The 16,140-nt window shown below is 44.5% G+C and overlaps 2 protein-coding genes and 1 non-coding gene across 6 annotated transcripts in view; 2 read left to right on the forward strand and 1 right to left on the reverse strand.

Annotated features, from left to right (window-relative positions):
• PDYN (prodynorphin) overlaps positions 1–15,472 on the reverse strand; it is a 102,794-nt gene extending 87,322 nt beyond the window's left edge. For all 4 annotated transcript variants that reach the window (XM_041732718.1, XM_041732717.1, XM_041732716.1 and 1 more), the window contains exon 1: positions 15,340–15,472. The gene's annotated coding sequence lies outside the window, so the exon portion shown is untranslated. The remainder of the gene's footprint in view (positions 1–15,339) is intronic.
• Positions 12,968–13,073, forward strand: LOC121478478. Its single transcript, XR_005984487.1, has one exon. It is a non-coding gene; the product is annotated as a U6 spliceosomal RNA (small nuclear RNA).
• Positions 13,960–16,140, forward strand: part of STK35 (serine/threonine kinase 35) — a 45,561-nt gene continuing 43,380 nt past the window's right edge. The window contains exons 1-2 of the mRNA XM_041732713.1: positions 13,960–14,483; positions 15,079–15,676. Of these exons, the coding sequence (XP_041588647.1) occupies positions 14,178–14,483; positions 15,079–15,676 (904 nt within the window). The 5' untranslated portion in view covers positions 13,960–14,177. The remainder of the gene's footprint in view (positions 14,484–15,078; positions 15,677–16,140) is intronic.

The following is a 16,140-nucleotide window of genomic DNA, read 5'->3' on the forward strand; positions in this document are numbered from 1 at the left end:
CTCAGAAAAAAAAAGTAAAAAAATTTTAATACAGACATAGTTATTCTACTGGGGGTTGGCTTCATACCCTGTATAATGAGACAAGCCTTCTACAGATGACTTTATTTTTTTTTTAATTTTTATTTATTTATGATAGTCACAGAGAGAGAGAGGCAGAGACACAGGCAGAGGGAGAAGCAGGCTCCATGCACTGGGAGCCTGACGTGGGATTCGATTCCGAGTCTCCAGGATCGCGCCCTGGGCCAAAGGCAGGCGCCAAACCACTGCGCCACCCAGGGATCCCTACAGATGACTTTAAAAGCAACAAATTAAATGCTAGGATGTTGTGATCGCAATTATAAACCAATAGGACAAACCAAAAAACAATAGTGTCCTAAGATTAAGTGAATCGGGACTTTGAGGTTAAAATCTTTTAGCGAGAGAATCAATACAGGTTCAAAAAGTGCTGCATCACACACTATTTCAATAGGAGTGAAATTTATGTGATCTAGAAAGTGAGCTGGGTGATTCAGAGACCATCCTCAGTAATAATAATGATCCTGACATTAAAGACACATGGGAAAAGAAGGAATAAAATTGTTTTGTAAAAGTGTGAGAGCAGGGATCCCTGGATGGCGCAGCGGTTTGGCGCCGGCCTTTGGCCCAGGGCGCGATCCTGGAGACCCCGGATCGAATCCCACATCAGGCTCCCGGTGCATGGAGCCTGCCTTCTCCCTCTGCCTGTGTCTCTGCCCCCCTCTCTCTCTCTCTCTCTCTCTCTCTCTGACTATCATAAATAAATAAAAATTAAAAAAATAAATAAATAAAAGTGTGAGAGCAGAAAAAAACCAGTACTTCTCACTGAAGATATTATTCATTAATATATAATATATTTAAATATTATTTAAATAATAGATTAATCTTGAAAGTATATATATGCATACCTAAAATAATAAATATTACACATAGAGACATTTGATTATTTTACCTACAGCCTTAAGAATTTATATATTCAGGATCCCTGGGTGGCGCAGTGGTTTGGCGCCTGCCTTTGGCCCAGGGCACGATCCTGGAGACCCGGGATCGAATCCCACGTTGGGCTCCCGGTGCATGGGGCCTGCTTCTCCCTCTGCCTGTGTCTCTGCCTCTCTCGCTCTCTCTCTGTGTGACTATCATAAATAAATAAAAATTGAAAAAAAAGAAAAAGAATTTATATATTCGAGTTGGCCCCCCCAAATATTTTCCTTTTTGCAATCTTCTTATTGTGAAAAAAGAGAGGGTCGCCTTATGTTTAGGACTACCAAATACTGAGCTAAGTATGTGCAAGCACTTAAAACTCAACATAGCTCCGTGTGATTTGTGACAGGTACTGTTATGGTTGTTAATACTATTTTTATTATGATTGTTTCACTGCAGGCTGGGATCTGGTTGTGCTCCTCAAAGCACTTACCTGGATTGGAAATCCCTGACCTACTTCCTACCTGTGTGATCTTGGGCAAGTTGCCTAACCTCTCTGTGCCTCATCTATAAGATAGAAATAATAGTAGTACTTCGCAATAAATTAGTATACATGAGAAGTGTTTGAACCAGTGCCTAGAAAGTGCTTCTTAAATGTTATTACCATTACATTCACCAACATAGAACTATATTTATAAACATGGCAGTTTTCCTCACAATGCAGTGAGAGTTTATCAGCAGGCAACTTGTCTTGCTCATCCAGATCCCCAACTCACACACAGGGCTAAGTGCCCAGTAAATGTTGACTGAACCAATAATGAGTTCTATAGAGTTGTTCTTCTTTATATATAAAGGAAGCAATGTGTAACGTTCCAGGCCCAGCTCAGCACCTGGCTCTCATTAGTTGCAACGCATAACACTTCGAGATTGATACCGATGGTACAGCCTCATTCCTCACTGGCCAGCTAAAATTGAGAGTAAAATTACAGTACAATAGGGACGCCTGGATGGCTCAGTGGTTGAGCATCTGCCATCGGCTCAGGTTGTGATTCTGGGTTCCTGGGATCAAACCCCACATCAAGCTCCCTACAGGGAGCCTGCTTCTCCCTCTGCCTATGTTTCTGCCTCTCATAAATAAACAAACAAACAAACAAACTTAAAAAAAATTACAGTGCAACAGACCTGGACAGAACTGCAGTCTGGAATTGCTGCAACCACTACATAAAACAGTACAAAATTCATCAGTAAATCATCAATAAATTAAATATAGACTTACCATTGGATACAGCAATTCTACTTCTGTGTAGAAAACTAAAGAAAACTGAAATACCAACTCAAAAAGATATGTGCACCCCCATGTTTATGGTAGCATTATTTACAATGGCCAAGATACAGAAACAACTTAAGTGTCATTGAGATATATACACACATATATATGTATATACATATATATACATTGAGATATATATACATATATATGTATATGTATGTATATATCTCACACACATATATATATAGGAATATACAGTGTGATACTGGCACAAAAACAGACACAGTGTGGTACTGGCACAAAAACAGACACAGTGTGGTACTGGCACAAAAACAGACACATAGATCAATGGAACAGAATAGAGAACCCAGAAGTGGACCCTGAAATGTATGGTCATCTAATATTCGATAAAGGAGGAAAGACTATCCATTGGAAGAAAGACAGTCTCTTCAATAAATGGTGCTGGGAAAATTGGACATCCACATGCAGAAGAATGAAACTGGACCACTCTCTTTCACCATACACAAAGATCAACTCAAAATGGATGAAAGATCTAAATGTGAGACAAGATTCCATCAAAATCCTAGAGGAGAACACAGGCAACACCCTTTTTGAGCTCGGCCACAGTAACTTCTTGCAAGATACATCCACAAAGGCAAAAGAAACAAAAGCAAAAATGAACTATTGGGACTTCATCAAGATAAGAAGCTTTTGCACAGCAAAGGATACAGTCAACAAAACTAAAAGACAACCTACAGAATGGGAGAAGATATTTGCAAACGACATATCAGATAAAGGGCTAGTTTCCAAAATCTATAAAGAACTTATTAAACTCAACACCAAAGAAACAAACAATCCAATCAGGAAATGGGCAAAAGACATGAAGAGAAATCTCACAGAGGAAGACATGGACATGGCCAACATGCACATGAGAAAATGCTCTGCATCACTTGCCATCAGGGAAATACAAATCAAAACCACAATGAGATACCACCTCACACCAGTGAGAATGGGGAAATGAACAAGGCAGGAAACAACAAATGTTGGAGAGGATGCGGAGAAAAGGGAAGCCTCTTACACTGTTGGAGGAATGTGAACTGGTGCAGCCACTCTGGAAAACTGTGTGGAGGTTCCTCAAAGAGTTAAAAATAGACCTGCCCTACGACCCAGCAATTGCACTGTTGGGGATTTACCCCAAAGATTCAGATGCAATGAAACGTCGGGACACCTGCACCCCGATGTTTCTATCAGCAATGGCCACAATAGCCAAACTGTGGAAGGAGCCTCAGTGTCCATCGAAAGATGAATGGATAAAAAAGATGTGGTCTATGTATACAATGGAATATTACTCAGCAATTAGAAACGACAAATACCCACCATTTGCTTCAACATGGATAGAACTGGAGGGTATTATGCTGAGTGAAATAAGTCAATCGGAGAAGGACAAACAGTGTATGTTCTCATTCATTTGGGGAATATAAATAATAGTGAAAGGGAATATAAAGGAAGGGAAAAGAAATGTTGGGAAATATCAGGAAGGGAGACAGAACATAAAGACTCCTAACTCTGGGAAACGAACTAGGGGTGGTGGAAGGGGAGGAGGGCGGGTGTTGGAGGGGAATGGGTGACGGGCACTGAGGTGGACACTTGACGGGATGAGCACTGGGTGTTTTTCTGTATGTTGGTAAATTGAACACCAATAAAAATTAATTTAAAAAATGAATATATATATATTTTTATAGATAGATAGGAACATTACTCAGCCATAAAAAAGAATGAGATCTTCCCATTTGTGACAACATTGATGAAATTTAAAGGCATTATGCTAAGTGAAATAAGCCAGATAGAGGAAGACAAATACTGTATGATCTCACTTATATGTGGAGCCTAAATAAGAAGAAAAGCAAAACAAAAACAAAACACCCCAACAACTCAAGCTCACAGATACAGAGAACAAATTAGTGGTTGCCAGAATTAGAGGGTAGGTGAAATGAGTGAAGAGAGTCAAAGGTACAAATTTTCAGTTATAAAATAAGTAAGTCATGGGGAGGTGGTGGATAGCACAGTGACTAGAGTTAATAATACTGTATTATATACTTGAAAGTGGATAAGAGAGTAAATCTTGAAAGTTCTCATCATAAGAAAAATAATTTTGTAACTATGTGTGATGACTTATTGTGGAGTTCATTTCATTATACATACAAATACTGACTCCTTATGTTGTACAAGTGAAGCTAATATTAAATGTCAATTATGCCTCAATTTTAAAATAAAAGGCTATAGATTGGATATTTCTTTGTGTCTCTCCAATGAGTTCCTTCCTGACGGGAATTGTATGTTACTCATCTCAGTGCCCTATCTGGCAAACTGGAGTTCATCAGTATTTGTTGAGCAAATGAGCAATGAGGTGTAGTCAACATTATTGCACATTATTTTTTAACTGAATTTTATTGTTTTTTCATCTCTATAAAAAGGTACTTAAAATTAATAACCAAAAGACACATATTAAAAGGTCAAACTATAAAAATATGTTGAAAGTAAAAGAAGCACTTGAAGGGAATTCTTGGCATCTACAGTATTATTTATCTAAATGTCTCCTTTATATATGCATGAAACAAAAATATAAGTACACAGGTCATATCATGTGATGGTTTAAGACCACAAGCTTTTAAAAAAATAATAATAAAAAATTTTTTTGAAAAAGACCATGAGCTTTCTTTTTTTTTTTAATATTTTATTTATTTATTCATGAGAGACACAGAGAGAGAGAGAGAGGCAGAGGCAGAAGCAGGCTCCATGCAGGGAGCCCGACATGGGACTCGATCCCAGGTCTCCAAGATCACACCCTGTGCTGAAGGCGGTGCCAAACCGCTAAGCCACCTGGGCTGCCTGACCCATTAGCTTTCAAATCAGATATGCCCAGGTTTAAAATCAAGCTCCATCTTCTTAGTGACATGGCCTTGAGAAAATCACATAACCTCTCTGTGCCTCAGTTTCTTTCTTTCCTTACTTTTTTCTCTTTCTTTCTTTCTTTCTTTCTTTCTTTCTTTCTTTCTTCTTTTCTTTTTCTTTCTTTCTTTCTTTCTTTCTTTCTTTCTTTCTTCTTTTCTTTTTCTTTCTTTCTTTCTTTCTTTCTTTCTTTCTTTCTTTCTTTTCTTTTCTTTCTTTCTCCCTTCCTTTCTTTTCTTTTCTTTTTTCTTTTCTTTTCTTTTCTTTCTTCTCTTCTTTCTTTCCTTTCAGAGAGAGCAGCAGAGGGAGAGAAGCAGACTCCCCACTGGGCAGGGAGCCCCACATGAGACTCAATCCCAGGACCCCCGGGATCATGATCCAAGCCAAAGGCAGATGCTTAACCAACTGAGCCACAAAGGCACCCCTGTGCCTCAGTTTCTATGGAAAAGGGAAATGATGAAGCCTACCCTCTATGCTTTTTGGAATAATAAGTCTAAGTAGAGCACTTAGGACAGCAACAAATACAGAGAAATCACTCAGTGAAGATTAGCAGTGATGAATTTATGTATATTGAAATAAAATATGAAGTCACACTAGAGATCCTAGTTTATATTTGCTTTTTTAAATGTAATAATATGTTGTGACTAGTTCCATGGTAGTATATACAGAGCTAATTCCTTCTTTTTGATGGCTACTTTATTTTTTTTTAAGTTTTTTTTTTTTTAAATTTATGATAGAGAGAGAGAGAGAGAGAGAGAGGCAGAGACACAGGCAGAGGGAGAAGCAGGCTCCATGCACCGGGAGCCTGATGTGGGATTCGATCCCGGGTCTCCAGGATCACGCCCTGAGCCAAAGGCAGGCGCCAAACCGCTGCACCACCCAGGGATCCCTGATGGCTACTTTATATTCAAATGCTTATATAACTAATCCCCTGTCTCTGCCACCAGAGTATTTCTAATATTTTACTATTTCAAATAACCACAATAAAAATCCTCATTGTACATATATTGCTTCCTTGGGTAAGTATTTCTATAGGGGAAGTTGTAGAAATGGAATCTCTAGATCCAGTGTATTTTCAACTATATTAATAAACAATGAGATCTCAAATTGCCTTCCTAAAAGGCTGAATTCTTTACACTTTGATCAGTGAGTGTACTTTGTCGCCTTGTGGCTATATACATTTCAACCAGATTCCCCAACCATTTATTTTGAATGTCCCAGTAGTTAACAGAATCGGGGAGTTTGCTCTGCTAGCTCTGCATTGTATTCCCTTATCTTTCCAAAAATCATAAACAACTCCTAAGAACCTAGCAACCAATTTTCTGCAGCAAATGTTCAGATACATAGACTGACACAGAGAATTTTTATGCAATCCCCAGACAGAAGAGGAAGAAAGGTTGGAATTTCAGAGCCTTTCGGTGGCCAATAGGAAGAACATGAAATTAGAACAATCTATTAAGTTTGAGAAACAAGGTACCTGTATCTGCTTCCATCTTTGTTTTCTGTGACTCGGACCCTTGTTAAAGAGACAAGAGGCCACCTTTGTTGAGTCTTGCTGGGGACAGGATGTCTCTAGTGCAGTATCCACAGGGTATGATTTGAGAGCTTAACTTGACTTGTAGCTCTTCTGATGCCTTTAGGTGATACAGGACAACAGGTGGGCATCACAGCCAGAAGCTGAACAGCGCCACCAAGCTGACAGGCTGCTTCAGTGGTAGCTAAATCCCATGCCCACTTTTATTTTTAATGTCAATTAAAAATTTCAAAATCATTAAGTTGACATTAAAAATGTCAATTTATTTCAATCCAAGTAATAAATACACACAATGTTTAAGAGTTAGTGGGCAATTCAGGCCCAATAAGGAGAGACACGGAAACCCAAGGTCAAGGTCTCATTTAGAAGAGGGCGTAAGGAAGTCTGATTAAAGTTTGGTCAATGATATCTATCCATCTATTTGGATGGTTTTACAAGTAAAGTATTAATATCTGGTAAAACTATTTTCCATGAGGCATTCTTATTTTCATTGATTTCTTAAATATTCTCGGATATTAATTCTTCCATTTGAACTGAAACAATTTCATCTGGTTTCAATAAAATAAAACATTAAAAAAAAAAAGAGTTAGTTACTATTACAAACTAGATCCTATGGCAAGGCTTATAAGAAATATCCCCTGTGGGACGCCTGGGTGGCTCAGAGGTTGAGCGTTGGCCTTCGGCTCAGGGCATGATCCTGCAGTGCCAGGATCGAGTCCCACATTTCGATCTGCTTCTCCCTCTGCCTATGTCTCTGCCTCCCTGTCTCTCATTAATAAATAAATAAAATCTTAAAAAAAAAAAAGGAAAGAAAGAAATATCCCCTGTGCCACCCACAAGCCTTGCCCATGAAGCAATAACTCGTTCTGTGGTTGTCTCTTCAAACCCAATTATGGTGCCACTTCCAAGATTTTTTAATTGTAGACTTTTCTATTAACTTACAGCTAGGGAGAATAAGAATTTAGTTTTCCTCTCTCTTCTTTCTCTCCACACACACACACACACACACACACACACTCACACAACACACACTTTCTTGCTCCAATTTTCCCCAAATAATTATAGCATAATTTTTGGTTAAATCAATGTGCTGTTTTTACATTATAATGACAATGTAATATTATTTCCAGCTAAATGTTGTAGTTTATGATGATTACAATGTTTTTCTTATAAATCGTTTTTGTTTTCTTTGCTTTAATAATCACTGTGTGTCTTATTTGCTTAGTTTTCTTTGTAATAGCTCCAATCCATCTCCAAATTCTTTGCCAGAATGCCAATCCTTTATAATGGCTTCAGCTTTGTGCTCAGTCTAGGGACAGCATAGCATAATGTTGTGGTTTTCAAAGTGTGGTCATTCCCTGGACCAGCAACAGCAAGAGCATCACCCGGGACCTAGCTAGAGCTGCAAATGATCAAGCCCTACCCAAGGCTTCCTGATTAGCAGCCACTCTGGGGCTGGGGTCAACCACCTGGTTTTTTGACCAGCCCTCCAGGGGATGCCTGTGTGTACTCAAGCTTGAAAACACCTGTATAAGGGGTCAAGAGCTTGGATATCCAAACCCAAGGCTGCTGGGGCAGACCCCTGCTGTTGCACTTATTTGGTTGGAACAGCTTCCAGGACCCAATCTTCCCACTCACTAAATGAAGACAAACCGTCTCTCCCACATGGTTGTCTGAGCTCCTTGGTGTTGGGGTAGCATAACACCCTCCAGTTTTCCTCAGGGATGCCCCTCCTGGCACCCAGTAAAACCAGTTCCCATATGGGAGGGGAATGCAAGATGGCTGCAGAGCCTCCTCTGGGCCTTCCTGAGTCCCCTGCTCAGAATGTACCCTCCTTTGAGGTACCGGCCTGGAGCCTCTCTTTCAGCACCTCCATAGGCCTCCAAAGTGAAGTTTCATCCTCCACCCCTGTAAGAGCCTCACCTCCCTCTGGTACAACCACCATTTCACAGCATTCTCTGCCTTGGCGCCCTGCCACCCAGTGCCACCCTCCCACCCCATCCCCCCACTCACTGGCCCTGGTCCACTAGAGCCATCTCACACCCCTTCCAGCTTCCATTCCATCCACACTCCTCTGCTCCACCCAGCCTTCCCCTCCTGGGCTACAGTTCCCCACTTTCCCATAGGAACCATCCCTACAGCTGCCCCTGGGGCGTCCTCTTCCCCCTGAAATCCTGGGATGGGCAGGGAGCATCACCACTCTGCCTTTTCCCTCTGGGCAGTTCTCAGAGTAACAGCGTCTGCAAGCCTCAGCTCTCCTGCTCCTTTGCTTTCTGTGGTGCTCGCTAGATCACAAATGCTGAGTAAATCCCAAGTCCTCATCATGGCCCACAAGTCTCTGTCTCGCCACATCTCTCCCTTGTTTCCTGCTTCTCCTCCCCCATTCGAGGCACTCCAGCCACACTGGCCTCTTTTGTACCTGCTCTTCCCTCTAACACAAATGCTCTCCAGTAGATCGGCATTTGGCTGATTCTTTTACTTCTATTAGGTCTCTCTGCAAATGGTCACCTCCTTAGAAAGGTTTTCCCAAAGCACTCTTCTAAAACGGCACCTGCTCTGTGCCTTGCTACCTCTTCACAAATGGCTTTAGTGTCCTGGGTAGGACTAATGTTATTTGGAATCACATAATTCCACTGCATCTCATGTTCTATGTCAGTCCCTCCAAGGCAAGGGCCCTAGTGGAAGGGCCTACACCTCACTGCTGCCCCCTCTTTCTTCCTACATTTCTTCCATTACTAAATATTGGGCTCCAGTCACTTCTGGCACCATCTGACGTTACAGGGACATGGAGTTAGGCACGTGTGCCAACAGAGAACAGCGTGGAAGAAGCCTTGCCATCATTTTCATATAATTGCTTACCCTGGGCAGAGCTGAGCCAGAAATATAAAGTGAAGAGTCTGGGGTCTCAGTTCCAATCCTAGCTGGGCAAACTCCTCCCTTTTCAGTCTCTTTGTCTCTAAAATGGGGCCAATGATAGTAACCATCTCACAGGATTGGCATGAGAATACTTTGCTAATTCCTGTGGCTGACAACTTTCATGGCCATTGGCTATTGGTTATAATAAGAAGTATAAGGTTCCTTCGGTCATTTAATAAAAGCTGGAGTAAAGGGGGAAAAATTAGTCAAGCCATCAACAATGTCTCAAGCAGCCTGGCCCTTCTCACACACACAAAAAGACTGAAGTCTTCTTGTGGTTCTCCCAGAACTTCAGATCCAATCTCTCTTTTAAGACTCAGGTGGGAGAACTCGCTGGGAGAAAAGACTCCATTGGCCTTGCTCAACCTCTGGGACCCAGAATGGCAGAAATGGGGACAGCCCTGCCTTGGCACCATGCAGCCCCTTGTCCTTAGAAGCTCTGAGTAAAGGGGTGCCTGAGTGGCTTAGTGATTGAGCATCTGCCTTTGGCTCAGGTCATGATCCCGGGGTCCTGGGATCGAGTCCCGCTTGGGGCTCCCTGCAGGGAGCCTGCTTCTCCCTCCACCTAGGTCTCCGCTTCTGTGTGTCTCTTGCGAATAAATAAATAAAATCTTAAAATTTTTTTTTAAAAAGCAGCAGCAGCTCTGAATAAAGATACATGTGTTCCCAGCATGGCAGGACCTGGGTTTGTTTTTTCACCTTTTAAATCAATTTTATTGCGGTATAATCTCCATACAATAAAATTCCATCACCCAGAAAATTCTCTTGTGCCCCACAGCAGTCAATTCCCACCCCAGAGCTAACCACTGATATGTTTTCTGCCACCACAGATCAATGTTGCTTGACGTTATATTAATGGAGCCATGCAGCATGTACTCTTTTTAATCCATCTTTTTACAGCTCTAATGAGGTAAAGCTGCAAAACTGATATACATAAACTGCACCTATTTAAAGTGTACAATTTGAAGTGACTTTAACATAAACCCCCGTGAAACTATCACAAGATAATAAACATAGCTATCAGCCCAAAAAGTTTTCCTCTGTTGTACCTCCCTCCCCACCTCACTTACTACTCTGACTTTTGTCACTAAATTAGTTTGCATTTCCAAGAACTGTATACAGAATCGTGTAGTATGTACTCTTCTGTGCCTGGCTTCTTTCATTTGGCATCATTATTTTAATTCATCTTTGTTATGTTCCTCCCTGTCCCTGCCCCCCACCCCCACCCCCAGCAGCACCTCAAGTTAAAGGAATACCACAGCTCAGATATCCATTCACTTATTGACGAACATTAGAGTGTTTCCCGGTTTGGGACTCTTACGGGAAAAGCCACTAGATGCATTCTTATAAAAGTGTATTTGTGAAGGGACACCTGGGTGGCTCAGTGGTTGAGCGTCTGTCTGCCTTTGGCTCAGGGTGTGGTCCCAGGGTCCGGGGGTGGAGTCCCACATTCGGCTCCCCACATACTTCTCCCTCTGCCTACGTCTCTGCCTCTCTCTGTGTGTCTCTCATGGATAAATAAATAAAACCTTTAAAGATACATTTTCATGTATCTTGGGTAAATACCTAGGCATGGAGGTGCTGGGCCATAGGGTAGATGTATATTTAATTTCATAAGAAACTGCCAAACTTTTTTTTTTTTCCAAAGTGGTTGTACCACTTAACACACTCATCAACTGGCTAAAGTTTAACATCAAGCTTATTGCTGTCTCACAGCTTCTATATACTTCTTCCTTCTTTCTTAAATGACTTACTACTAGTTTTAGCATGGTTGGCTTCAGGTTCCCTCCCACCTAAATTCATGTTTAATTCATAAGCCTCATTACCTTAGAATGTAACATATTTGGAAATAGGTCTTTAAAGAGATGATTAACATGAGCTCATTAGGGTGGAGCCCTAATCCAATATGACTTGTGTCCTTACAAGAAAAGGAAAAGATGCGCACACAGAGGAACCATCTTGTGGGGAAAAAGAAGGCAACTAAAATCAGGCCAAGAGGAGAGTCTCAGAAGAAAAATTAAACACTTTGATCTTGGACTTCTAGCCTCCAGAACTGTGAGGAAATGAGATTTTTAAAAATATTTTATTTATTTATTCATGAGAGACAGAGAGAGAGAGAGGCAGAGACATAGGCAGAGGGAGAAGCAGGCTCCCCTCAGGGAACCCGATGTGGGACTCCATCCCTGAACTCTAGGAGCACGCCCTGATCATGAAAGCAGAGCTTAACTGCTGAGCCATCGGGTATCCCAAGGAAATGAATTTCTGTTAAGCCACCCAGTCTAATATTTTGTTATGGTGGCTCTTGCAAACCAATCACCATCTTGCAACCATTATAATAATAACTGATTCAGGTGAATGCTAAAACAAGTGGGCAGAGAGTAAGATGAAAAATAGGATAGTCTCAGGTCACCTGGGTGGAGCAGTAGTTGAGCGGCTACCTTCAGCTCAGGGCATGATCCTGGGTCCAGGATGGAGTCCCACACAAGGCTCTCTGCAAGGAGCCTGGTTCTCCCTCTATCTATGTCTCTGCCTCTCTCTCATGAATAAATAAATAAAATCTTTAAAAAAATAGGATAGCCTCAAAATATCTTCCCACAAGATACTTATTAATTACAAAAGGGAAATAGTAACTTTTCAGCTGAGTACCTTGGGGGACATCATCTTAACCAAATGATCAAAGTTAATACCACTAATATTGAGACAAACCAATGTCATGTGCCTTCTGATGTGATACACTCAGGACACAACTTTCTTTCAGTGGCATTCCTGCCAAAAATGTATAACCTGAACCTAATCAAGGAAATAACAGACAGCTATAAATTAAGGACAAATACAAAATAATTTACCAGTATTCTTCAAAAATGTCAAGGTCATGAAAGGCAAAGGTTGAGTAACTAACTGCTTCTCCAGATTAAAGGAAACTAAAAAGAGAGGACAGCCAAATGAAACCTGAATTGGATCCTGAGGAATGGCTACATTATTGGCACAATTAGCAAAATTTAAATATTAAAGGTGTATTAAAAGAACCATACCATTGTTAAAATTCCTGATTTTGATCATTACAACTGAGATTCTGCAAGAGAATGTCCACATTCTTAGGAAATATATATATATATATATATATATATATATATATATACACACACAAGTGTATTGGATAAAGAGGCATAATGTCTGAAAACCCACTCTAAAATGACTTAGGGGGAAAAAGTATATGTACATATTACGTACACATACACAAGAGAGTCTATGATAATGCAAACATAGCAAAACATAACAATTTGTTATTTTGGTTAAAAGTATATCAGAGGAAAAAAAAAACAGAAAAAAAAAACAGAAAAAAAAAGTGTATCAGAATTCTTGTGTTCACTTCAGCAGCACATACACTAAAAATTCAAACTATACAGAAATTAGCATGGCCCCTGCGCAAGGATGACACACAAATTCATTAAGGTTCTATATGTAAAAAAAAAAAAAAAAAAAGTACATGAGAATTCCTTACTATCCTTGTAACTTAAACATGTAAAATTTAATTTTTACCCCCCCTCCAAAGTTACAACCTTTCAACGAATGACCTTCATACTCAGAAGTGACCTGTCCCAAACCCAAAGCACTTTTTCACTCATTTTCTCCATCACACTTATCCATGTCAAAAATTATTCTATGTGTTTAGTTAATAGTATCTAACACTTAGTGTGTGCAAGACCTTGTCCTGTTCTCAGTGTTTAAACTGTATAAGCACAGTGCCTCCAACACTGTTCTTCCCATCTTACAGATGGGAAGTAAAGACACATGAAAGTTAATTAACTTGCACAAGGTCACCATATCACTTGTCTCCTTCAGGGGTATAGACCCTCATTGAAGGTAAAGATTGTCTTGTTCATTGCTCTTTCCCCAGCGACTTAGAACAGTGCCTAGCACATTATAGAAATCCAATAAATACTCAACAGATTCAGTTTAAAAATCACAGGCACCTACTAGGCCACTGGAGTACAAAGCAGTGAACAAAACAGCACTTTCAGCCTTGCACCCAATTAGCTACTTACTATGTGTACTCATATATACTTAGTCACTCTTAATATATGTATTTATACATAAATTACATGTATTTCATTTGGCTCTATCAGCGCTGGGAGATTAAGGTCCAATCACCCATTTTGCAGAACAGAAAACCGAGGCACAGAACCTGACGATGATTTGCCCCGAATCAACGGGCTCCTGGGAGGCAGCGTGTGGACTCCAATCCAGTCCGGGAGGTTCCCAGGCACTGCCTATGAATCAATCAAACCGACCAAGCCAATCAACCAACGAGTGTTTATTAGGAGCCTACTGCGCGCAGCCCCTCTTCAAGCAGCGAAGGCGGAGAGGGAGGAGGCTGCAGGGGGCGGGCGGCCGCAGAGCCTCGGAGGGGGGCGCAGCGGATCCCGGGAGTTTGGCGCCTATTTTTCGTGGGCTGGGTGTTCTCGCCTGTGATTGGGCCCCGGCGCGGCGTGCCCGGTGCGCCCGGCTGCGGCTGCTCCGTCGACCCTGGCAGGACCCAGGCGGCGCGGCGCGCGGCCGGCCTCCCGGGGGATGGGCCACCAGGAGCCCCCGCTGGCCCGAGTGCGGGCGGGAGGCGCAGCTTATATAAACAGGTTATGTAAAGGGCTCAGCCGGCGCGAGCACGTGGAGAGCCGCGGGAGCCCGGACACCCGCTCTTCCCCCGCGAGCGCCGCCGCCGCCACCCGCGCCGCCGCGGGCTCCCAGGCACACCCGGCCCGGGCCGCCGCCTCCCGCGCCGCTCCGTACGCGAGGCAGCCCTGGCCTGGAGCGGACCATCCCCGGCCCAGGGCGCCAGGGGGGAAGCGGGCCGCCCGGAAGTGGAGGCGCGCCGGCCAGGTAAGGGCGCAGTCTGCGGAGTCCGAGCCAGCGCGGAGGCTGCACCCACCTCCGCCCCCGCGGGCGCTGGGGGAGGGCCGCTGGGTCCCCAGGTTGGCGGGGTCAGGGACGCGGAACTTCTGAGCCAACCTCCTCCACCCGCCGCCCTCGGGGACTTGGGTCGTTCCGCCGGGCTCCGCTCCGGCTTAATTCAATGGACTGTTTACACCCGGGAGAACCCAAGGCGGGATGCGGGGAGGGTGATCCCGGAGGGGACGAGGCGGGGAAAAAGAGTTCCGCAGTCAGAACGGCTTCTCAAGGCAGTTTCCTTAAGTCGTAAAGACTGCTGGTCCTAGTTTTTCCTAGTCCTAGACGACAAGCTGGCTGAGAAGGCGGGGCGTGTTTTGCTATTCTTTCCTGTTCCCCCTCTGAGCCACAGCCTCGTGGTGTCGCCCTTCCCGCTTTCCCCTCCCTTCCCCCCGTTCAGTCAGCGGCGGCGGCTTCCGTCTTAAAGGGGCCGCGGCGGCCGGAGGAGGCGGAGGTGGGACGCCCTGCGGCCTACGCTCCTTGCCTCCCCGCTTCGGCCTAGTTGGTTAACCGACTCTCTCGCCCGCAGGTCACAATCCAAGGTCCCGCTCCTCCGCGTCCCGGGGCCGGACGGAGGGATGAGGCAGGGGGGACCCGGGCAGCGCCGTTGCTGCTCCCCCCGCCGCCCGCAGCCATGGAAACGGGGGAGGAGGACGGCGCCCGCAGAGGTACACAAAGCCCCGAGCGGAAAAGGCGAAGCCCAGTGCCGCGGGCGCCCAGCGCGAAGCTGAGGCCGGCGGCGGCCCAGGCCATGGATCCGGCGGCGGCCGAGGCCCCGGGCGAGGCCTACCTGGCGCGGCGGCGGCCAGAGAGCGGCGGCGGGTCGGCGCGGCCGCGGTACAGCCTGTTGGCGGAGATCGGGCGCGGCAGCTACGGCGTGGTTTACGAGGCAGTGGCCGGGCGCAGCGGGGCCCGGGTGGCGGTCAAGAAGATCCGCTGCGACGCCCCCGAGAACGTGGAGCTGGCGCTGGCCGAGTTCTGGGCCCTGACCAGCCTCAAGCGGCGCCACCAGAACGTCGTGCAGTTTGAGGAGTGCGTCCTGCAGCGCAACGGGCTCGCCCAGCGCATGAGCCACGGCAACAAGAGCTCGCAGCTTTACCTGCGCCTGGTGGAGACCTCGCTCAAAGGTAGGCGGCGGCCGGCCGGCCCGCCCTCACGGGGCCTGGACTCGCCGCTCTGGATGCCCGGGCCCCGGCCCCGGCCCCGGTCTTGTCAGCCTGGGCCCAGACACGCCCTCCTCCCCGGGGCCCAGGCGCTTGGGCTCCCCTTGCACCTCAGGACCCCGGATGAGTCCCTGGCACTGACTGGAGGTGCTATTCTCATTAAAAAAAAAAAAAAAAAAAAAAAGAGTTCATGGAAGTGCTCGCCGTGCTTTTAGTTAAGTGCTCAGTAAAGGTGGACGGTTACTATTAAACTTGCAGCACTTTGAGATTCCACAGGGGGAGTGAAGAGGACGGGGCTGAGTTGGTGGGAAGAACTTCAGAGCCCCCTCTCTAGGGCCTCTTCTCTTTCCCTCCCAAAGCAAACAAAAAAGAACTTTACTGAACCCACCCACACCCCCTCCGTGTCTGGTCCCAAATGTCCTGACACC

Source organism: Vulpes lagopus, chromosome 18 (genome assembly GCF_018345385.1).
Source record: "Vulpes lagopus strain Blue_001 chromosome 18, ASM1834538v1, whole genome shotgun sequence".
In the NCBI taxonomy this organism is placed as follows: domain Eukaryota; kingdom Metazoa; phylum Chordata; class Mammalia; order Carnivora; family Canidae; genus Vulpes; species Vulpes lagopus.